The 22,785-nt window shown below is 42.9% G+C and overlaps 5 protein-coding genes across 8 annotated transcripts; 3 read left to right on the forward strand and 2 right to left on the reverse strand.

Annotated features, from left to right (window-relative positions):
* The first annotated feature begins 370 nt into the window (after window positions 1–370).
* On the forward strand, window positions 371–1,376 carry LOC117565230 (exosome complex component CSL4). The gene is made up of 2 exons (XM_034244236.2): window positions 371–657; window positions 716–1,376. Exons 1-2 carry the CDS (start codon window positions 463–465, stop codon window positions 1,172–1,174), a joined length of 654 nt encoding a protein of 217 aa, XP_034100127.1. The 5' UTR covers window positions 371–462; the 3' UTR covers window positions 1,175–1,376.
* A 125-nt stretch (window positions 1,377–1,501) lies between these two features.
* LOC117565229 (dynein axonemal assembly factor 4) lies at window positions 1,502–2,709 on the forward strand. Its single transcript, XM_034244235.2, has one exon. It carries the CDS (start codon window positions 1,819–1,821, stop codon window positions 2,590–2,592), a length of 774 nt encoding a protein of 257 aa, XP_034100126.1. The 5' UTR covers window positions 1,502–1,818; the 3' UTR covers window positions 2,593–2,709.
* Window positions 2,710–2,766: 57 nt separating this feature from the next.
* LOC117564510 (actin-binding protein WASF2) lies at window positions 2,767–9,263 on the reverse strand. Of its 4 annotated transcripts, XM_052002073.1 has the most exons (8): window positions 9,236–9,252; window positions 9,069–9,141; window positions 7,404–8,247; window positions 6,952–7,068; window positions 6,213–6,293; window positions 4,477–5,171; window positions 3,907–4,156; window positions 2,767–3,849 (listed from the first exon to the last, which is right to left on the reverse strand). In XM_052002073.1, the coding sequence occupies exons 3-8, from the start codon at window positions 8,143–8,145 to the stop codon at window positions 3,671–3,673; spliced, it is 2,064 nt and encodes a 687-aa protein (XP_051858033.1). In that variant the 5' UTR covers window positions 8,146–8,247; window positions 9,069–9,141; window positions 9,236–9,252; the 3' UTR covers window positions 2,767–3,670. The 4 variants fall into 4 exon arrangements, with proteins under 4 accessions (XP_051858033.1, XP_034099217.1, XP_034099218.1 ...); XM_034243326.2 differs by lacking the exon at window positions 6,213–6,293 and having other exon boundaries at window positions 2,768–3,849; window positions 9,069–9,263; XM_034243327.2 differs by lacking the exon at window positions 6,952–7,068 and having other exon boundaries at window positions 2,769–3,849; window positions 9,069–9,263.
* Window positions 9,264–9,726: 463 nt separating this feature from the next.
* LOC117564084 (ATP synthase subunit g, mitochondrial) lies at window positions 9,727–10,364 on the forward strand. Its single transcript, XM_034242713.2, has 3 exons — window positions 9,727–9,774; window positions 9,842–9,892; window positions 9,977–10,364. The coding sequence occupies exons 2-3, from the start codon at window positions 9,853–9,855 to the stop codon at window positions 10,234–10,236; spliced, it is 300 nt and encodes a 99-aa protein (XP_034098604.1). The 5' UTR covers window positions 9,727–9,774; window positions 9,842–9,852; the 3' UTR covers window positions 10,237–10,364.
* A 3,330-nt stretch (window positions 10,365–13,694) lies between these two features.
* LOC127565087 (uncharacterized) lies at window positions 13,695–19,139 on the reverse strand. The gene is made up of 5 exons (XM_052002172.1): window positions 18,690–19,139; window positions 17,762–18,589; window positions 16,806–17,570; window positions 15,806–16,731; window positions 13,695–15,768 (listed from the first exon to the last, which is right to left on the reverse strand). The coding sequence occupies exons 1-5, from the start codon at window positions 19,137–19,139 to the stop codon at window positions 13,695–13,697; spliced, it is 5,043 nt and encodes a 1,680-aa protein (XP_051858132.1).
* Between the last annotated feature and the right edge of the window lie 3,646 nt (window positions 19,140–22,785).

The following is a 22,785-nucleotide window of genomic DNA, read 5'->3' on the forward strand; positions in this document are numbered from 1 at the left end:
TCATAACCTCTGTTAAAGTAATGCTTACAACATTTAGAATTAATGTTAAACCTCAAACAATTTTCATTTGACACTCAAATAGTGTTTAAAATGCTTTAAACAAGGTCTACCTTTTTGAAAAAAGCATTATAATACCAGGTTTCTTAAACTGATTTTTTTAAAGCATGAAAATACCAAGTTTTTTTTTTAATAATTTCAGTTATAACGAGTTTATGAATAGTAAAATATCGGGTTTTTTAATTTTAAATATGTTTAAATATTTTAAATATAATAAGCAATTCATAATGTAATCTCGGTTCAAAATGGAAAATTTTGTCTGCCATAAAAAAAAAATTTTTTAAAAACGTTGATTTATCGATAGAGCTATCGATATTTCTCCACCTATATTTCAAACACATGGTTGTTTTGTTTTGATCGCAAATAAATATACAAAAGATTATTACCCAAATTAATTAAGTTAAAATGACGGAAGCCATTAAACATGCAGTAGCCGATTCAACAGGAAATAATGAGGATAACATCATAATCTGTCTACCTGGCGAACGTTTGTGCCGTGTAGAAGATAATATTATTGTTGGTGATGGAACCTACGAGCAAGGAGGCTACATTTATGCTTCCAAATCTGGGATTGTCAATATTGATGAATCCACTGAAACGGTATGTTACTTGTGATCCAAAGTACTGAAATTTGAACTAACATGTTGCATTTTTCTAGTGCCAAGTTGTTAGTGTTCATAAGCCGGGTTTTCATTTGACCATTCCAGCGACTGGGGACATCGTAACAGCTCGCGTTCTGGTAACAACACCAAAGTTCGCAAAGTGTGCCATTTTTAGCGTACGAAACGTCTTGCTCGAGAGCAGCTATAGAGGATTACTGCGGAAGGAGGACGTCCGCGAAACTGAGAAGGACCGCGTGGATATCTATAAATCGTTTAAGCCTGGCGACATCATCTTGGCACGTGTTATCAACCAGATGGAACAATCATTTACCTTAAGCACAGCGGAAGCAGAACTAGGAGTTGTAGTAGCCTATGCCAGTGATATACGCAAGAACCGTATTCCTATGGTACCAATTGGATGGGCTGAAATGCAATGTCCAAAGACTACAATCAAGGAGCCCCGAAAAGTTGCCAAAGTCCTGCCCGAAAGTTCGATTAAATCAAATAGGACATGATATATTTTATTTTCTATTAGTATTCTAACACAAATTTATTATGTTAACAAAGTTCCATTATAAAGCAATTATAGTTGAAGCAGAATCGGAGCATAAATCAAATAGTTGACGAAATCAACAAATATTGAATTATGCTGCCAACGAAAATCGCATCGCGTGCTTATGTCTGATTCTAATTCACTCTAGATACAATACTGTATAAGTGTGTATGTCTATTTGTTAATATGTATTTAGGTCCGAGGGTCAATGACTAAGTCTATGCAACGAAAAATGAGGGTTACAGGTGTTCTTAGCTTGCGTGAGCGAGTCTTTCTACCCTTTAACACAATTCCCTCCCTACAAAATTCTTCATCCCCATTCCATTCGACAACGTTGAGTCCGTTGTAAAGGGATGGACAGCCAATAACTGTTTGATCGATAAGAGCGCAACTCGTTTTGGCCATTACGATGCCGGTTAATATTCAAATCACAATAAATAAAACCAATATGATATTTAAATAAAGCCGAATCGTAGTAGTTGTAGCAGACACAGTCTTTGCATTCCAAATGACACTCGAGCATTTCCCACAGAGCTGTGCTTACAATTGCTCACTCACAACACAACAAGAGCGAGTGTAAGGACAACGACAACGCAACCGCTCAAAATGGTGCAAATATCACAAACAGAGGAGGACATTAAGATTTCCATTGAACTAAATAGACTCGTTACCCGAAAGCCGGACGTTGTCCTCCTGCCGCAATATTTAAAATTTAATAATCCACCAATATTCTTTGAACGACATTTGGTCCAGGAAATTGATGAGATGGCCAGTTTTTGTCGTATTTTCAAGCACGAGGCTCGTATTGTGCTAATTAAGAAGCAACCTGGCATCTGGCCAGAGATGTTTCAAAAACTGAGCAAGGAGGCTTTAATGCAAAAACGTCTAGAGATAGCCGATCTGATAGTAGAGCGCAACAAAAAACGAGATGAGATGGCTCTGGAACGTTACGAGAACAAGCGACGCGCTGAAATTGAGAAGGAAGTGAAGCGTGAAGGCGACATGAAAGATCGCGTGAAGAAGTTTCAAGAGAGTTCTTGTCACGAAGCCTTAATGGTGGGTGTGCGCAAAGAGACTCATATGAAGCTAAATGGAGGGCATGGCAATATTAATGACAATAACAGCAATAACCGACAGCAGCCGGCATTGGCATCGGAAATGCGGCAAGCCACACCAGTTGTGCGATATCAATCACCAATCGCCATGTCAGCCGTGCGAGGTAATGGACGCATCAGCGTGTGTTTCTCCAGTGAGCACAAACGGGATACACCGAAACGTGAGTCACAGGAAGGTATTCATATGCCATTTACTGTACATGACCCATCTAATGGCAACGCGATGGCCAAAGAAAACACTCCGATGGAGACTGTAGATGAATAATACTAAAAGATTGAAACCATCAATTTGGTTAGGGAAATGTTGTATAACTTTCGTAATAACCATTTAAATAAAATGCATTAGAGTTAAGAGCTCGAGAGAGAGAGAGAGAGAGAGAGATCGGAACGATTCAATTGGAATACTTTTTATTTTAAATTAGATAAAATATACAACAATTATTATAATATGCATACACCCATTAATTGTATATTTTTAATAAGGTTTAAACAAGAAATAAAACATGGTGTTTGTAGCTATTTATAGATTGATTGGTGTACGTAGCGAGTACATGTTTAGCAGAAGTGTTCAGTAGGTTTAGATTAAGATAATACATATATTATTTAGAATATTTTTTTTAATAAACTGTATATGTATGTAAGTTAAACGATATATGCTTCGTATATTGCGGTTTCATAGCTTGTTTAAAAATGCTCAAGACTTTCTTAGCTATTTATATAATGTAGATATAGTTTTATAATTTGTATTTACAATCATGCTAAGCAAATGCTTGATGTAACTGCCCATTCTATAGTTTAATATGCGTGCTTCTTTTGCATTGCTTGTTAATAATCATTTGCGTATTCGAGTTTATTAGAGTTATATATCGTTTTTGTTATATTTGTAATATCCAAAATTTCTCCTCCGCGTTTTAATATACTCCATAATTCCAGCTATAGTTTCTAATGGTTGAAAACAAGAGTTAGTATTTAAACGGGAAGAGTGTAAATTCCCTAACGCTGCTTAGGCTTAGCCATGCTACGAATACGACTCCCAATGCGTGTGTTATACATATATGTATGTCTGTTTCCATTAGTGATATTACATATACTAGCCATAATTACTCTTGGTATGTGAATGCATATAAATATTTACAATTCCTTTATAATTTTGATTTAAGGTTTAGAGTTTAGTGTTAAGGTATGCTCGATTATAAGTATACTCTTAAAAATTATGGTAAAAAAAAGCTTTGGCGCTTTGAAGTAATCCAATTGCTTTCAACGCTGCATCAATTGTATCTTTGGAATTACTTTTTCTTCTTATTTTTTGCATTCTTTTCTGGCTTAACCGAAGCCATCAGGGATCAAGCAGAAGTTTCGTTCGTTTCCATCCAACCCTCACTGTCATCTTCGCTGTCCGAGTCTTCCGACTCTGATAACTCGATGGCCACACGTCTAGCCAAAATTGAGGCTACGTCGAGCATCGCCGTGTTGCGTTCAATTTCCTTTAGTTCGGATTTCTCGACCTTACGCAATATGATACCTAATTTTATGGAAATTGTCAATTAGAATTAACAAAAAATTTTCAATCATAACTTACCATCTCGAATGGCTTTCATTAAATCATTGCGTGGATCATGGAATGGTGGCTGCACCTTTTTAGCGCTGACAATGTGAGCACCACCATTTGGTTGCGGGGATAAATGCAGTTCTCCATTAGGCAGCCCCTTTGGCAAAATTTGATGTGGATGCGGCTGCAATTGCTGCATAGAGTTCATGAAGTCCTCCACTGGTGGCGGTGGTGGAGGCGGTGGTGGTGCAACATTGGGTGGTGACATTTTTGGAGAATGCTAAAACGACGGATTAAATTAGATATAGAAACAAATTTTAGAATTAAACAGAATTAAAAGTCAAACAGAGGAAAAACCATATTTAAAAGCTATGGTTTCCAGAATTTAAATTATTTAATTTCATTTAACATTTAATAAATTAAAAAGCTGCAGGAATATGAATTATTTTCTAACAAGGGGAATTTTTTTGAAAAGTCGTCATATCATAAGTATCAGCAGTTCGAATCAATACCACTTTGTCACGTGATATAAAAACTGTTCCACAGACCTTACAATTTTTAAAATTTGCAGCCATTTTTAAAATTTGCAACACAACGTACCTGATCGGGAACTGGCGGAGGTGGTGGCAAATCATTCAGCGAGTTCAATTGGTTGCTGTTCGTCATGGTCATGCTATTGAACGTATTATTCAGTTGAGCCATAACCAAATCGTTAGCGTTCTGGGTACTGTTGCTGGGAGCCATCAGCGGAGAGCCAGCTCGCGATGTACTGTTTGTGCGGCCCAGTAGCTTGGCCGCCATATGTCCACTAGCAGCACCATTCATAGCTGACAATGGAGACACTGCATCCGGCACTGGCGGGGGTGGTGGCAGAGCATCACGACTTGTGGACATGCTGCGTCCTCGTGTTGGAGTATTTGCATTAGATGCCGTTGGAGTACCACCGCCACTACCATTGGAAGGTGGCGCCGGTGGCGGTTGCGATGGTCGCGGTTTAGTACGTGATGGAGTTCCTGGCCCATATATCGGTTCCGGCGATAAGGCACCTTGTCCACTCTGGCCATAGATTCCATGCGACTGATGGTAAAGCGTGGCATCGTACATTTGCTGCTGCTGCAGATGTATCTGTTGTGGGGCCGTCATGCCGTTTGTTCCATATGTAGCAGCATACTGATTAACGGCTGCATGTGGTGTTAGCTGCTCATAACCAGTGCCATCGATCTGTTCCGATGGGTAACTACGCCGTAGTTCAATGGAGTTTGGCCGAGGTGGTCGTGTGTCATAAATGCCCATGTCTAGAAAATACCCAACATCAATGTTAATAAGAAATATTTTAAGACTATTAGCTTAATTTTACTCAAAACTCAAAATCCAATCAAAATTAAAACTTAACATGTATAAAAACAAAGAGTTAAAAACATACACACACAAGATATGCAAAAAAAATAAAAATAATAATGGCAAGCAACAATTTGAATTGATCTGGATTTAAAAATTGAGAATGCAAAAATAATTACACCTGAAATGATGACTGCACAAAGTCGCGTCATGTGCGTTGTATTTTAAAAATAAGATATGTAATTAATTGCTTAGTAATTGTAAGGTTAGGAATTGCAAGCGCTCTTAATACTCCTAATGAGATCCCTGAAACGCCAATGTAAACTTTAGACGTATTTAGCACTTCGGAATTCGTATTTAATGAGAGCTTGTGAAAGTTTGGATAGCCTTATGTAAAAATGCATATTAATTTATATAGTATTTTGTTCAATGATTGACTTTTAGAACAGTTACTTAGTGCGAATGCAATTCCCGTCCCCATTTATGATCTGAATTACAAAGAAAGGCGATGTCTTCTATTAACAGCTATAAAAGCCATGAATTGGCAGGTTAGATAGATTTTGGATTTGCTTATCTAAAAAGAACTGTGAATAGGATCAGAGCGAACATGGATAATGCTTACGTTGGGGAAAACTACAGCGTGTGCTAATTTGGTATTTGAATCAATGCAATTGAATATAGCCAAATAATCCGAATTAGGAAGATTAGATTCAGTAATTTAATTAACTTTTGAATATATTTTTGTTGTTTACATTTATTGTTGAATATAGAAATATCAAGTAAATAATCACATTTATCAAATAGATTAGCACACTTGTAAAAACGTGATGAAATCAAAAATTCATTGAAGGAGCTCTAAGTACACATGAATTATGTATACATATTTACTTGTTAAGATTATTATTATAAAGGGGTCTAGAGTGATAGTTTTTGTTGTTGTAGTACGATAGAGAAGTAAATGAAGGAACATTTAGAGACTCAATTACTGTTGCTCTGACCTGTAATAGCGATAGCCGTTTGCTTTGCAAGATTACTGTTATTCTCCAAATGTGAGAGCATATTATAGGGCTTAACAGAATCTGGAAATGAGATGATCATGCGGTGTACGATGTTAAACTACTTCAAGTAGAGGCATGTGTATAATATAAAAGTACACAAAACTACACTTATTTAAAAAAAATAACACAAAACATAGCTGATTGGATCCAATACTCCATAAATACTACTCAGAATAGTAATGAAATCGAAAAAAGGTTCCCGTTTAAGATAACCCCTAATGTTAGCTTCTGTTACAATATTTCACATTAAAAAACATATGTTTGACTATTTAGTTGTCTACTGCATATAAGAAATGTTTGAAAATGGCGCGCTTTTGTGATTATTTGCTTGCTATGTTAATGATCTCGAAATATATAACAATAATGTTTGTTCCCAATCTCGAAGATCTCATAATTTTGCTGGATCATGAATAAAATAAATCTTGGTTAATGACATGATCAAATAGGGATTTCTATATGCGGGAGAGAAAATGTACAAAAGAATGAATGATTTATTATCATACTGATTGCAAGCTAGCGAGCAATTTGCAAGAAAATTGAATGTATTGGTTTAGGTACAACAATTTCAATTAATATTTCGAATACAGTTTAATTGTTGTAAACTGAACTGAAAAAATGTAAGCCGCAAAGTGCGCAGTCCATGACGCATTCATCTGCAGCGCGTGCGCTGATGCCATACCTTGGACATCGCCAATATTTGCCAGATGCTGTTGGATGGGTCTTCGACGCGCCAGTGTGCCCAACCCCAGGTGCAATTCACTGTCGGCGATTACGGTTTGGATTTCAACTAGTTGCGCTAAATGTGTGCATACGGTAGTACATAATTGAGGGTTAAAAAAGGTGCATTCAATATGACAGCATGGATATTAGTCGGAATTTTCTCCTGCATAATCGTGAATTGGGATAACTGAGCACAAATCTCAATATCTTTTGGTATGAACATCAATTCATAATTATAAATTCTAACTAATTCAAATTATGCCGATTCTCTTCTTATAGAATTCTTTCCTTCTAGCATCTCTAATTCAACGATTATTTATTATTTTGGGTACACACTGACGAAACAATAGAAATTCTTTCCTAATGCAGACATATCTAGTGATTATAAAAAGAGCATTAACATATACTTACTGCCATATCCGCCCTCTTCGTTGGGCATGGCGTTGGGTGTCCGATAAATAACATTGTTTGGCATTAAAGTTTCACCATGCCCCAAAGCAATTTGTCGCTGCTTTTCGCGTGTGTTATGTGGCGTGCGAACACGTTTCTTGTGCCGGTTGTTAGGACCACCGCCACCACCTCCTGCACCTTCTTGTCGGGGACGATGAATCTTTTTGCCCTTGTCGTGCATGACGCGTTCCGTATCCTTAATCATCTCCTGTCGCCATAACTCAAAGAAGTAGTTTGGATCCGTGTAGAATTTGAGTCCGTCCTTGCCATCATCGCGATACACATTGAGCTTGTCCAGTGGGGGTGGTTTGTCGCATTGCGCATACGTCTCCAGCATTGGAGCGGGCATTGTGGAGCGCGAGAAGATCTGTTGATCGAATATCTTGGCTGACTTGAATGCCTTCTTGCGCGTTATATCGGTCAGTGGCACCTCCTCAACTGTGCTGTCCAACTGGGTGACCTTGATTGCCAGCCGATCAATGCGAGCCTGTAGAGAATTGGCACGATCACCAATGTTGCCCACATCGCGTGCCAATTCGCCAAAGACATCTTCTGCATGCTTCGACAGTGATGACAACTGCCTTATGATGTTTGTCAGTGTAGTGTTTGTTACCGTCTCCAACTCCACACACTGCAGCTCATCCTGCTGATAAACAGACCGTGCGACATGAACAGGCTCTATAGATCGCTTTGGCAACGGCATGTTGCTTTATTCGATGTTCGCTGCAATATGTTCGTTGTTCGATCCGTAAAGCTCTCCCCAACTAAGCACGCTTCGTGACGCTGGTTACCGCTATTTCATTGACTGCAAAAATGAATAAAATATTATAATGTATTATAAACACACATACATAGCGCCCATAGCGTTTCAATGTATCGAAACCGGTTCCAATTATATTCAAACTTCTGATGCCTCGTTCGCACATTGCACTTGGAATCTATCTTAAAGTGAAATACTTTTAGCTGTTGCTTAAGTCTGTTTCCGCTAACCAAACCAAATATGTATATACTCAGACTTATCTGTAAATATATTTATCTGCAAATTCTTATATAAATAGGCACTAATACATATGTAGATTAATCAGAATCGCACACAGATGAGTTTTATATTATTTTTTGCTACCGGCTCAAGGTGATTTGCGAAAGCCAAATCACCCTATTCGTTGGAAATTCGCTTTGGTTTGGACCACACCCACTACATATGAGCCACTCTTATGATAAGCGCACACAAAAATGATAAATCATTCAATCCCCCTCTAGCTAGAGTAAGAGGTTCGTTATTAGTTCCGTTGTTTTGCATAGACAACAGTAATAGCATAAATAATTGTTCTTTTATTGCCAGCCAAAAGGCCCCAACAAGCTTAAATATACACACAATCACACGTATAATGTATGTATGTATGCGCATTTGGTTCGCGTCAACCCCCCATTTTCAAGGATTATAAAAATTTCAATTGCTTTACAAATTGACGTATTCACAAACGCGCACATACAAATTCGTGAGCACTCACACATTATTTTAAAAATTATTAATTTCCTTTACAAATAGATAGTGCCAAGTTGTTAAATTAGATAGCACACAATTTCAATTGGTCACCACACCATTATCACCCCGTCACAACTCACCGTGCGCTTCACACACACTTTTCACAATCAAACAATATCAATTTAAGCCTTTTGGGCACATAACACCGTAATTCTGGAATTTCAATTATAGAGAAAGTTATTCTCTTTGCACAAAATTATCTCTGTTTAATTTTTGCGTTTTCTTTTGTGGAAACAGATTTCCACACCTTTATTGTAGTGGTGCACAATTAGCGTGACCGCAAGTCAAATTTATAAATATACTATTTTGCTTTAAAAATATATACGAAATATACCGCTACATCGTAATTTTTATTTGTTGGTTACTCTGACATAGTGATGGCAAAATGTTGCAAAACAAGTTACCACCACCTAAGTTCTAAACAATTCAGAAACGAACTCATAAAAATTTAAGTACTAGGGATATCTTAGATATGAATTCAGGAATATTATCACTGTTGTACATTCCAATAATATTGGAACTATCAAAAATATCAATTAAATTTCAAATTGGCATTTCAGCGTTGCTTTCGATAGAATTTTATGTTTGACGGCTAGAACAAAATAAACAAAGGACCGCTTTTGAAATAAAAGTTTTATATTTTAATTTAACTATTTATATTAATAATAAAAAGTAATTTACAAATATAAAATTGAAATATTTTTGGGAACCATCAATTTATCGATAATAAAATCCACACTATACATGTTCATTAGAAACAACCCTGTTTAATTGCAATATAGACGGGTAAGGTGTTCGCGTTTTCCATAAAATTTTTAGCTGGCGGCGTAACACATAATTATTTTATTTTTAGACTACAATACAATGGCGGGCGTTGCTACAAAGGGATCCAGTTTAATCAATAGTAAGATAATAACTCGATTGCCAACTTAGCAGAATAATTGCAGTATTTCCCCTCTCTAAATTATGTAATACTCAACTTTGGCAGGGCTTCTTGTGCAAGCAAGACCACAATTGGATGTTTTCTTAAAATATGCCAAAGTGGAGCTAACACCACCAACGCCCGGCGATATTCCAGCTATTCGTCAGAGTATCGGCAACATTGTCAAAAGTGCTAAAACCGGATCCTACAAGAACCTCTCAGTGAAGGAAGCTTGGTTAAACACACTTGTCACCGCCGAGGTCATCTTTTGGTTCTACATTGGCGAGTGCATTGGCAAGCGTCACCTCGTTGGCTACAATGTTTAAATTTACTGTTACGAACCTGTGGTGTCTGACCATGCTATTGGATGCACCAGCGATTACTTTGTGAACGCATTAAAATGTCAGCACTTAATATAATTAATAAATAAATTCGAAAGTGTGATCAAAAGACAGATTTCAATGCAGTTATACAACTGCGGAGAACTATAAGACATGCGTAGCTCAGAGAAGCTGGGTCCTGTGAATTGACATATTCAAAAGAAAATTGGTGCCCATTGCTTTAAATCTTTTGCCCATGTTTGCCCAGGAAAATTTTTTTATGCCCACCCTTAGTTTCAAAATTATGAACAATTTTTTTTTTGAAAAATTCAAAATTTTTTTACAAAATTTTTTTTGCGGAAATCTCTTTAAAATCGTTTGCCCATGTTTGCCCATCTTTTAGTTTTTCGAAAAAAAATTTTCGTTTTCGAAATTTTGAATTTTGAAAAATTTTGACATTTTTTCGGCATGAATGACTCAAACTCGATCGCCCACACCTTGAAATTATGAAAAGTAAAGCTCTACAACGGTAGCCTCAAGTGTTTTCAAGTCTTGCTTTTTTAGTTTCTGGAAATTGCATTTACCCATCAATGCCATTTGTCCAGTTTTAGTTATAGAAATTCACTAATTTAAGCTAACATTCGCTGTCAATTCCTGCTGGCAGATTGAAAACAAGTATGAAAGCTACGCTCGAGTGTACCCGCTACCCATCTTAAATAAAAGCAAAATACTGCGGTATTCTGAAAATAAACCGTAGTAAGTTTTATCTGATTGCAGCAAATTTTTCAACAACCATCAAGACCATAATGACCGAAAATCCAAAATCAGAAATATATAAATCGTAGTGAACAACATAGCGGTTTTCAATTGTATCTCGTGTCATCTCATGGCCACGACTGCCGGAGAGTCCGGTTGACCACTGGATGACATGAATCATGCGTTATTTGTTTTATGAGTGTTGTACGAGAACGCTGCAATGGCGTCATGTGTGTACACATGAGATGTTTGGTAGACAACCGCTATGTTGTCTACTCACAATTGGATTGTCTACACATGAAAATGTGTGCGTACATGACTTTATTGCACATTAACCCTTCTTTTTGCATTAACATACGGGACTTAGAGTCTACCAGATACATCATGCACGATATCTTCCAGAGGGTAATTTAAATTTCCTAAGGGTCTGGTGCCCAAGTACATTCACATATTTTAATACGCCAAATTAAAAAATGTTCCAAAATCTAATAATTAAATAAAACATTAATTTTTATTGAATTGAATTAATTTAAACAAAATTGTTCTTAAATTTATATGTTTTAAACATATTTTATTATTATTATATACATAGACCCAGGTATGGTATTTAGCCTTTGCAATATCCTTGTAGTGCGTGTCTGAAAGTGTCCTTTTGTGATAATTAAAATTGCTCAGTAGTTATGCCTCGAAGATTCCGCTGTTCAACTGAGAGTTTTTACCGAAGGCGTTGTCCTTCCAAACTCCCACATAATTTATTATTATTAAGAGGCCCATGTCGCTACAGATACTTTCAATATTTGATCAAATCTGGCGAACAACAAAAGTCATACAAGAAACCATTAAAGTAATAAATCAAAACAATCATTATTAAAATGATTTAACAAATATAGATTGACACATAGTTAAAAAAAAAACGATTAACTAAAAAATTACCAAAATAATCAAATGATTAGATGTAAAAAGTTAAATTTCAAAAATACTTTTACTAAATATAATTAGAATACGATCCACACTTAAAAGAAAATTCTCAGCTCAGATAAGTGTAAATCAGTCCTGTTTGTGGCGGCGCTGAAAAAGTGTCCAATATGTTTGCTTCCCGAAAAATAAAAACACTCGCGGTTTTTTCACTATATATAATTAGTTTATTTAGACTTGGCGGGTTATTATTGCGCACAGAAATTGGGGGGTTATTGTACCGATTTACAATAGACGAGATTTGTAACTAACTCATAGAAAAAAGCCGACGGCATTTCGGCGATCTATGCTGAGCGCGGCTCAGCGGTGGTGAGTTGTGGGAGAGAGAAGCTGAGAGCACTGGAGCTTGAGTGCATTCTTACGCACTGAGCGCATTGCTAGTGAGCGAAAAAGCTTTGAGTGCTTTTCGGTCGGCGGAGCGGAGGTGTGCCTCTCACTTAGCAATGCGCTCGCATCAACATTCTCCCCCCCTTGCAATATTGGGATTGCAACGAAACAACTAGTAGCACGTGCCGGACAGAATCCAGCCCAGCGTGGAATTCTGCGCCATAGGCAGTCCGCCTTGGCCCGGGAGGATACCCGGTAGCACGACATCAGGGTAAACATCAGCCCCCAAGACTGCCGAGATCGATGCCGAGCGGAACCAGTCCTTGTCAGCCAACACGAGGTTACTGAAAGAACTGGGCCCGGCTGGAGTGACAGTCCTGGCGGGCGTCGTTGTATGGAGCTGCGGATCAGTTTTGAAGACGACCTCCCGGCTCATGGGTGACGTCTTGGAGCGCAACGTTGCCGTGCACACTCCTTCTGCGCCCACGCGAGTGATGGAGAGGCCCATGGCCACTGCCATCGACTCGCTGATGCGGCTTACAGGACAGCACGGATCAATGAGCACTCGCGCCTCGAAGGCCGTCTTCCCCGTGGCTAGCCAGACCGCCGCGGTGGGGAGAATACTGACTCCCTTGCACTGGAGTAGTGCCGTCAATGACAAGGCGGGGCTAGGCACGGGCCTGGTGTGTGGGGAAGTGGGCCGGTCCATCCGGGATGACGATGGTCCTCCTCTGGTGGGCGCCGGGTGGTCGCGTCGGCCCCTCGGTCGTCGCGCCAACCGCTGCCTGGGTTTAGGGTCTCGCATGTGCAGCATGGAGTGGTGGTCCTCACCACAATGCCTGCACCGTCCACCGCTGCGGCAAGTGCCCCCGGAGTGCTGATGAGCCAAGCAGTTGGGACAGTACTTATTTACAAGTACTGCCCGGAGCCGCTTCTCTGGCGTCAGCTGGGCAAACCGTGGACATTTGCGCAGCGCGTGGACACCGCGGCACACCCTACAGCGGAACGAGTTTGTGCCGGGAGGCACATACTCACCCCGCTGAGGGGCGGCCCGGCGAGGCACGGAAACTCCGCGCGGAGTAACCAGTGCCACCGGTGCTGGAGAGGGCTCGGACTCCATCGGGGCGACTTGCCTCGGCGGAGAGCCGGCAATCGGAGGCGAAAGGGAGCGCGCTGGCGAGAAGAGCCCTCGCAAGCTCACTCCGTCGGACAGGGTGCAGGATGATCTTCTGGAGAACGCCATGGTAAACTGTAATGGGATGAAACCAAAAGGCGAAAAAACAAAAGGAAGAGAAAAAGAACAAAAAACAATAGATTAAATGAAGAACATGGCGCGGGATGAATTGCCTAAGCCGGAAGAGGAAACCACAGGATAGTGGATGGCAGTAGAGAGAAGAATAGGTGACTCAGAGCGCGTGTCCCGTAGGAAGGAGGACCAGCTTTGCAACTGGTCGGCGGAAAACACCACGACACGTCTGGATGTCAACCACACGGACCCTTTCATCAGCGCCTGGGCAAGCGGTCAGCACACGCCCGAGGCGCCATTCTTGTGGCGGTATATTCTCCTCTCTGATGACCACCATGTCACCGATTTGGAGATCGCGTGAAGGTGACTGCCATTTATTCCGCTTATGCAATTCCTTCAGATATTCGTTCTTCCATCGCACACAGAAATGCTGATGGAGAGCCTTGAGCCGTTGCCAGCGGTTGCGGATGGACTCCACATCCTCTCTGGACTCTGGCTCCGCCATGGAGAGTAGCGGACCCCCGATCAGGAAATGACCGGGAGTAAGTGCCGCCAAGTCGCTCACATCCTCTGACATAGGAGTCAAAGGCCGCGAATTGAGGCACGCTTCAATTTTAGATAGGAGGGTGGAAAGCTCCTCGAACGTATGTTTTACGGAGGAAACCGTCTTGTAGAAATGCGTCTTGAAGCTCTTGACGCCCGCTTCCCAGAGACCCCCCATGTGAGGGGCACCAGGTGGGTTGAAATGCCATGCAAGACCTTGATGGCTGTGAGTGGTGACAATCAGGTTGCGGGTGCTCTCCACAAATTCTTTGGAGAGAATGGAGGAGGCTCCGACGAACGTTTTCCCGTTGTCAGAGTACATGTGGAGAGGGCACCCGCGCCGTGCCACGAATCGGGAGAAAGCTTCCAAGAACTTTTCCGCTGTCAGATCCGTGGTCGCCTCAAGATGGATTGCCTTCGTGCTGAAGCACACGAAGACACATACGTAACCCTTCGTAATCTTGCAGCCCCGTCCGACGTAGCTCTTGACGTCGAAGGGACCGGCGAAGTCTACTCCGGAGTTAGTGAAAGGTCGCGAAAAAGTCGACCGGGCGCTTGGGAGATCACCCATCAACTGCGACTGGAGCTTGCGGCGATGAATCACACAGGTCTTGCATGCACTAATCACTGTCTTCACCAAGTTCCTTAGCTTGGGAATCCAGAACTTGGTTCGGACCAGCCGCATCACCAATTGGTTGCCTCCATGGAGGGAGACTTGATGCGTGAAGGAAACCAGGAGGCGTGAGAACACGCAGCCGAACGGGAGAATTATTGGATGCCGTTCGTCGTAGGATAAGGAGGTGGACGCTCTTACGCGTCCACACGAACGCAGGACACCTTGCTTGTCAAGGAACGGATTCAAGCTTAGGATATCGCTTGACCCGATTAGACGATTATGGGACCGGAGGGAAGCACACTCTTTCGCGTATACCCGATTCTGAGCCTGTACAATCAGCCTCTCTTGAGCTTCTGCAAGCTCTTGAGAGCTGAGCGTCTCTGGAAACGAGACCTTGGGTTGGCGGCAACGCTGGGCAAACCTTCGCACATACGCAAACACTCGGAGCGCTCGATCGAACCTGGAGAAACGGTCGAGGAAGTCCTCACATAGGACTTGCGCTGCATGGACCTTCACCGCTCGACACTCCAATTCAGTATCGAGCCCAATGACCGGTGAAGGCCACTGCGCTGGTGAGTGCGTCAGCCATTCGGGCCCCTGCCACCAAAGGCGACTGCCCAGTAGCTCTTGCGGCGAGACACCGCGGCTTGCCAGGTCGGCTGGATTGTGTTCGGAACGAACATGCTGCCAAGTGCCATTCACCGAGTGAATCTTGGCCACTCGGTTCGCCACGAAAGTGGTCCACTTGCATGGCTGCTTGTCCAACCATGCCAGAACGATAGTGGAATCTGTCCACAGGTACGTCTCAGCGTCGGGGGTGGGAAAATGTGGTAGGAGGGCGGCGGATAATTCTGCCAACAGGAGAGCTCCGCACAGCTCAAGACGAGGTAGAGAGACCGTCTTGATAGGTGCAACTCTAGTCTTCGCTGCTAGAAGGCTCACAGACACTTGTCCACCTGTTTCCACACGTGCGTAAAGAGCGGCTCCATACGCGCTTTGAGAGGCGTCGCAAAACCCGTGGAATTGGATTTTTTGCGCCGGGAGCGTAGTTGGTCCATCTAGGAATGCGGATGTCCTGCAAGGACGAATAGTTCCGCAGAAAACTGATCCACTGCTCTGTGAGATCCGCCGGTAAGGAGTCGTCCCAGCCGATTTCTTGCTTCCAGATTTCTTGCATAAAAATCTTGGCCCAAATGACCACAGGAGCAAGCCAACCTGCAGGATCGAACAACTTGGCGATCTGCGACAGCACTTCTCTCTTACTGAAAGATGGTTTGGACACCATCTCGGCGGTGACGAAAAAGAACTCGTCGGACGTGGCCCGCCAACGAATGCCTAGCGTCTTTGCGACACTAGCTTCGTCGATCTCGAGGAAGTCTGCACAGAGCAAGTGATCCTTAGGGATTCTTCTCAGCACATCTTTCGAGTTCGAGGTCCACTTACGCAAAGGGAACCCAGCACTCTCGAGCGCTGTTCGAAGCTCATCTATAGCAGACACCGCAGCCTGCATAGTGTGAGCTCCTGCTAGGACGTCATCAACGTACATATAATTGGCGATGATGTCACTAGCAAGGGGGTACCGGTCGCGAACATCACTCGCAAGCTGATGCAGAACGCGGATAGCCAGGTACGGAGCACAGTTCACTCCAAAGGTGACTGTGTTGAGTTCAAAGTCGCATAACTTCTCGTCTGGAGTACGGAAGAGCAACCTTTGAAACCGGGTGTGGTTGGGATCCACAAGGATTTGCCGATACATCTTGGTGATGTCAGCGTTGAAGACGAACTTGAAAAACCTCCATTTCAGGATTTGAATGGTCAGGTCGGATTGAAGGATTGGCCCAGTGTGGAGGATGTCGTTCAGACTCTTCCCGTTTGAAGTCGGGCTGGAGGCGTTGAATACAACGCGGAGCTTTGTGGTGGTGCTGTCGGGCTTGAGAACAGCGTGGTGCGGCAAATAGTAGTTGCCGGAACTGGATGGGGGGACTTGAGTCATGTGACCCAAATCCAGATACTCTTGAATAACGGAGTCATATTGTTCCTTCAGAGAGTCGTTCCTCTTTAAACGGCTCTCGTTTCTCAGGAACTGAGCGAGAGCGGTAGCCCTCGAGTGACCCAGGTCAACGTGACCAGGATCGCGGAATGGAGCGTGACCATGTAGCGACCCGTTGAGGTTCGCACGGTCGTGGCGTTGAAGTTAGCCTCACAAAAAAGGTCAGATTCTTTTGCTGGGCTAGCCGGCAGGTCCTCCACCTCCCAAAATTTGGAGAGGAGTTCCTCCAATGGCGGAGTTCGCTCGACGGACAGTCGAGCTGAAAAGGACGAAATGGATTTTGAAATGGATCCCGACACAGGGCCAGTCAGGATCCAACCGAAAATGGTCTCTTGACCGAGGAGGGTCCCACAAATGTTAGGGTGAGAGCCGCCGAGCAGAATGGACGGGAGGATGTCAGCGCCTAGTAGCACATCAATCTGCGAACTCTCATAGAATTTGGGGTCTGCCAGCTGGATGCTGGGCAGATTTTCGAGGAGTGTTTGTGGGACGGAACATGAGGGCAGATTCCCCGCTAACTGGGGGAGGACGTACGCCGACGCCTCGATCTGCAAATCGGGTCTGACCGGGGAGCCAATTAAGAATTGGCAAAACTTTCGGGGCTGGGCTGCCACAGCTTGTGTCAGCCCAGAAACGCGGGCTTGCACGGATGTATACGGCATCCTCAAGCGCTTGAACAACTTCTCTGAGAGGAAGGTGGCTTCTGATCCGGAGTCGATCAGAGCCCGAGCTGTATAGCGGACGCCGAGATGGCATACATGAATGACAGCTGTGCTGAGCAGAACACCTTGTGTGTTAACTGCCACGAAGGATTGGACGTTAGCTGACTGGGTGGAAGTGGACTGTATAGGAGATGGAATGGGGGTTGTGACTGTCGGCGCCGGGCTCACTCGATGCAAGAGTGTATATGATGACGACCCTTGCAAGTAAAGCAGCTGTGCGCACTTGTGCACTCAGCCAGGATATGGCCTCGTGCGAAACAATTGAGACACAGCTTCTGTTGCTTTATATAATTGACCCTATCGTTGATACCCATCTGGAGGAAACGCGGGCACAAACGAATCGGGTGATTCTCCCGGGAACACAACTTGCAGGACTGGGTTTTTGAAGTTACCCGACTCTCAAAGGAGTTTACCTGCTTGGCGACGGGGGCCTCCTTGCGTGAGGCACGCGGAACCGTCGGAGCGCTCGTGCTGGCTGACACTTCCGCTATCGCTTCTAGGGTGCGATACCGCTCTAGAAGGAAAGCGTTCATGTCAGCCCACGTTGGAACGTCGCTCTTATTCTGGATGGACTGTTCCCAAAGAGAAAGGGTCAATTTGGGGAGCCTCGAAGAACACAGGAAAACCAGGATGCAATCCCAATTCTCCGTATTGATCTTGGAGTGCTCCAAAGCCGTCAAGCACCCTTGGATAGTGCTTTGCAACTCTTGAATGGCTGCACCCGACTCTTGCCCGATGGCGGGCAAATTAAAAAGGATACGCAGCTGACTGTTCACGAGCAACCGTTTGTTCTCAAAACGCGCAGTCAAGCTGGACCATGCCGACTGAAACCCTTCATTGGTCAAAGGAGACTTTGACACAATGGCATGGGCTTCACCGCTGGTCTTGGAGTTGAGATGGAAAAGTTTCTCAACTTCCGACAGTCTAGGATTTCGGATGTAGATAGCCGTGAATAAGTCTCGGAAGGTGGGCCAGCGAGTATAATCGCCTCCGAAAACTTCGGTGTCGCACGGAGGTAGGCGACACCCTGTGGACACGAACGGCACGGCTGGGGGTTGTACGGGTGTACGAGGAGTGATGGCCTGGGAGGCCTCAGCTATTTGCTCACTTAGCTGAGCGGACCACTGCTCATAGAGAATATAGCAGTAATCATATTTTGCCTGAATGGTAGGCAACTCGTCTGTCGTCATTTCATCCGACATGACGCAGGAGCAAGCCTCGTACTCCTTCTCGACCTTGTCCCACAAAGGCACGCATCTGGTCCCTCCGGACCTGGCACGTGTACAGGGACGCGCTGTCAGTAGAAGCATTGTTAAGTCGCGACGCAAAGTGACTGACACGGTCAGTCGCGGCGATGAACTTATTCAATGCCGAGTCTACCACATTGTGTGCCATTTTGCTGTGAGAACGCGTAACAATTGGCAGCCGAGGAACTGGGACGGAAACAGCCTTGGTCGAAGGAACCGACGGAGGTTTGGTCACGAGGATCAGAGGCTTGGTGCCGGAGGTGGGCGAAACACTAGCTGACCGTGCGGGGATCGGTGATGTGCTGGATGCACGAAGAGCCGAGTCCTTCTTGGATCTAGGCACAGGGGGGTTAGGCGAAACTCTAGCGGCGCTAGTAGAGGGCACGGACAGTCTAGTTTTAGTCTTATCGGGATTGCCCGTTGACATGCTACGCACGGAAGGTAGGAAGCCGCTGGTTAGAAAACCAGAAAATCACAGAAAATATACCAAAAAAAATACCAAATGGAACTTGTTTTTTTTTATATATATCCGGAAACGGCCCAGAAGGTGGAAATGAAACGGAAGGCACGTAGCAACTAGTAAAAGAAAAATACCAAATAAAATACTGGAAAAAATACCACAGGTAGTGCTGAGGTATTTTGTACCCCAAATGGGTACGGACTGCGGACACAGGAAACGAACGCAAGGGGGCGGGGGAAAATTCCCGCGACAATCACGCAAATGATTGTCGAAAACAAGAACAAAAAGGCACGAAAATAAGGAAAAATACCACGAAAAATACAATACGCTGGAAAAAACACAAATGTGGTTAAAAAAGCGCTGTATGGAAAAATAATAAATAAATTGTCACGAAAAAAAAACAACAACAAAAATTATTTATGTATTTAAATATGGAGATGTGGTGGACGTATAATTGTGATTATATGTAGGTGTGTATATGTGTGTGTGTATGTCTATGTATGTGTGGACACTGGCTGGAGGTAGCCTATACACCGACACTTGAGCTGGGAGTTGCTCTCAAATACACACACTAAATAAATCACTTGAAACAAAAAAAAAGGAACGGGTAGGGTATGTCGAGTGCGACTACCGCTGCCCTGCCAATCTATTACTTCACTCGTAGAAGTACTTATGCACGCGGTTAAGCATGCACAACAGTATGTACGTATGTATGTATGTGCTTGCACTGCGCTGCCAACGTCTAAGCAAGCGAACTGCACGTATATTTGTATGTAACACAAATGAGAGCGAGAGCAAGTGCGGACAAACAGCGAATGCACAAGAGTGCGTGTGTGTGTGTGTTGAGAGAGCGCGAGAGCAAGCGCGGCTGCAAGCCGGTGCGCTTGCGGACAAAAGAGAGTGCACCGAAATATGTGTGTATGTATGTATGTCGGCAATTACCGCGACATACAAACGTACAAGAAATAACGGACAAGAATTAAGCAAAACGAAATTCTGGTACACAACTTGGATTTACGTTAATTAATTCGTATGATTATATATGTATGGAGTATACAATATATAATCCTCGCACTTTAAAAAATGATTCTCTTTGGATAATTTACACTTGTCACTGCACTTGCACTTGCAAAAAAAAAAGAAAAAACACACATGCATACATACGTACGCGATTGGCGGAAAAAAACAAATATAATTATTTATTATAAATGTGATTAGGCAAAAAACCATAGAAAAGGTCGTCCGAAGAACAAAGAAGTCAATTGGCAAAAGCTATGGAAAAAACTTTTGCGCAATATGGCGGAATGGAGGGGCGGACGACCGTGGTAGAAGGAATAGGAAAGAAGCAAAAACTAGTGGCACTTATCTGCGGATGTAAAACTGGAACGATGAAAAATATATTGTTGATGAATCCGGCTCGAAGGACCAATGTTTGTGGCGGCGCTGAAAAAGTGTCCAATATGTTTGCTTCCCGAAAAATAAAAACACTCGCGTTTTTTTCACTATATATATATATTTGGTTTATTTAGACTTATCGGGTTGTTAGTCGCACAAAAAGGGGGTGATTGAAACGATTTGAAAGAGACGTGATTTGCTACTAACTCATAGAAAAAAGCCGACGGCATTTCGGCGATCTATGCTGAGCGCGGCTCAGCGGTGGTGAGTTGTGGGAGAGAGAAGCTGAGAGCACTGGAGCTTGAGTGCATTCTTACGCACTGAGCGCATTGCTAGTGAGCGAAAAAGCTTTGAGTGCTTTTCGGTCGGCGGAGCGGAGGTGTGCCTCTCACTTAGCAATGCGCTCGCATCAACAAGTCCTTAGTCCAGTCCTTAAAACTTTACTTTATATATAACTCGCTTATCGTTAGTAATTCGCCAGAGCTTCGTAAACTGCAATTGCAAATCAAAGATTCTTATAACCCAATTCTGTTAATCGGGTTCCGATGAGATGTAGAAGTGCTTGCTCTATTCTCTAGATCTGTTCTAAAGTCATCAGTTCGACTGCCATGTGGAAGAATATATTGCTTCCTTTGTTTAACCTGCGGTGTTTGTGAGATCTGCTATAACTGGTAAGTGGTCCGAAGAGAGCTCATGTGAAGAAGTGAGTAGAAGGTTGGGTCTCCTGTAGCAAGAATTCGGCATGTGCTGCTTGTTATGGCATCCTGCAATCTCCTTCCTCGAGTGCATGATCTTTGATTGCCCCATCACTGATGTTTGGCATTGAAATCTCCGCCTGCAATGATCCTATTACCCAAGGTCGCAAACAGCTGATCAAAGTAGGCTTTACTCCAAGGTAAATGGAGGAAACCTTGACGCATCCACCGTTTGTCATGTCACTAGCTGCTTGTAACTTCATCCATGAAATGAGCTCAGTCTGGAAGTGTGAAATACTCGAGCGAATTAGCACAGCATCGCCACTCTTTGAGGTAACACTGAGATGATTTGCGTAATATTGGTCGTAACCAGGTAGGTATATTTTTTTTCCAGGACGCATATGCGTTTTAGTTATTAGCATTATGTCGATTTGGTCACTGTTACTCTATGATGACCTATTTGAGTTATTGTGAGTGCCTCTGCAATATTTGAGGTATTCATCAGGTAAACGTATAACATGTTTTGTCGTCATCCTTCTCATTGACTGCGATTCTGCTATATTAAGAATTGTAAGGCCCTTATCGGCAAAGGTGCGCTCAATTAGATCTTTTGGCACGTTAGGATGAATATCACTTTTTTTTAACACCAGTCTGCAGGGTTTGGTTTCCCTTAGCTAATGATGCCAGAACTTGCAGTTTTGTGTGGATAGCATGTTGACAATAGCTCGGAATGTACGGGAGTTTATTGTATATATCCGTGAGATTCCAAACTTGGACGTGCGAATGACGTACTCGTCAGCTCCATAACAGCATGTACTTCTTATGCTAAGGCTGCATAAGCGGTTATTTTGAAGTCCTGCCGCATGTATGGTGGCCGATGAACGCCCTTTAATAATATTGTTAGTTGGCTTCGGCTTTTGTATTGTTTTTCTTGCCTTGTCAGATTTTTTTTGCTTCTTGCAGAGACATCATCGCAGCATGATATGAGAAATCTTTTAGCGAATGTAGATTAAGCTTGATGCGCTCTTAGCACTTTGCGTTGAGCATATGACTCCAGCCTTCGACACTGCCATTGCATATCTTGATTGATAGTTTGTACTAGTAAATGTTAAAGTACTCATTAAGTACTTGTAATTGAATTTTGAAGATTTTTGGATAAACTGGCACGCAGTTTTGTGGCAAATGCTGCTGCCTATGTTCTATCTTTGGACAAACTGGCACGCAATTCTGCAGGTGTACTTGCTAATTTTTTCAACCTCTCACAGTCCAACAGCTTATTACTAAGCTGTGAGTGAGCAGACACTTGTTCATTCATATTTTGGCAGATCACAATATTTGTTTACAGTTAAAATATTGTTTCTGTCTATTCTCCACCTTTCGTTTGCGCACGGCGAGGGCAAACGCTGCACAGCTTAAGATTTGATTATCTTTGGTAAAGTACCGTAAGAGGCTGCCGTCACCGCTTTCCAGTGACTAAAGATAGAATTGTGTGCAAGATAAACACAAGTTGGGAAGATTTGTGT

The sequence above is a fragment of the Drosophila albomicans genome, chromosome 2L, assembly GCF_009650485.2.
Source record: "Drosophila albomicans strain 15112-1751.03 chromosome 2L, ASM965048v2, whole genome shotgun sequence".
Lineage (NCBI taxonomy): Eukaryota > Metazoa > Arthropoda > Insecta > Diptera > Drosophilidae > Drosophila > Drosophila albomicans.

Bases quoted from the DNA above. Each gene is read 5' to 3' on its own strand.
- LOC117564510 (XM_052002073.1), bottom strand. From the start codon at position 8,145: ATGCCGTTGCCAAAGCGATCTATAGAGCCTGTTCATGTCGCACGGTCT. The intron at 6,294-6,951 runs GTATGGCATCAG...TCTCATTTCCAG, and splicing joins AAATATTGGCGATGTCCAAG to ATTCTGTTAAGCCCTATAAT. The intron at 5,172-6,212 runs GTCAGAGCAACA...GGTATTTTCTAG, and splicing joins AACGGCTATCGCTATTACAG to ACATGGGCATTTATGACACA.
- LOC117564084 (XM_034242713.2), top strand. From the start codon at position 9,853: ATGGCGGGCGTTGCTACAAAGGGATCCAGTTTAATCAATA. The intron at 9,893-9,976 runs GTAAGATAATAA...CAACTTTGGCAG, and splicing joins GGGATCCAGTTTAATCAATA to GGCTTCTTGTGCAAGCAAGA.
- LOC127565087 (XM_052002172.1), bottom strand. From the start codon at position 19,139: ATGTCAACGGGCAATCCCGATAAGACTAAAACTAGACTGTCCGTGCCC. The intron at 16,732-16,805 runs GTCACTCGAGGG...GACTCTCTGAAG, and splicing joins TCCTGGTCACGTTGACCTGG to GAACAATATGACTCCGTTAT. The intron at 15,769-15,805 runs GTGGATCAGTTT...TCGTCCTTGCAG, and splicing joins CCGGCGGATCTCACAGAGCA to GACATCCGCATTCCTAGATG.
- LOC117565229 (XM_034244235.2), top strand. From the start codon at position 1,819: ATGGTGCAAATATCACAAACAGAGGAGGACATTAAGATTTCCATTGAA.
- LOC117565230 (XM_034244236.2), top strand. From the start codon at position 463: ATGACGGAAGCCATTAAACATGCAGTAGCCGATTCAACAGGAAATAAT. The intron at 658-715 runs GTATGTTACTTG...GCATTTTTCTAG, and splicing joins TTGATGAATCCACTGAAACG to TGCCAAGTTGTTAGTGTTCA.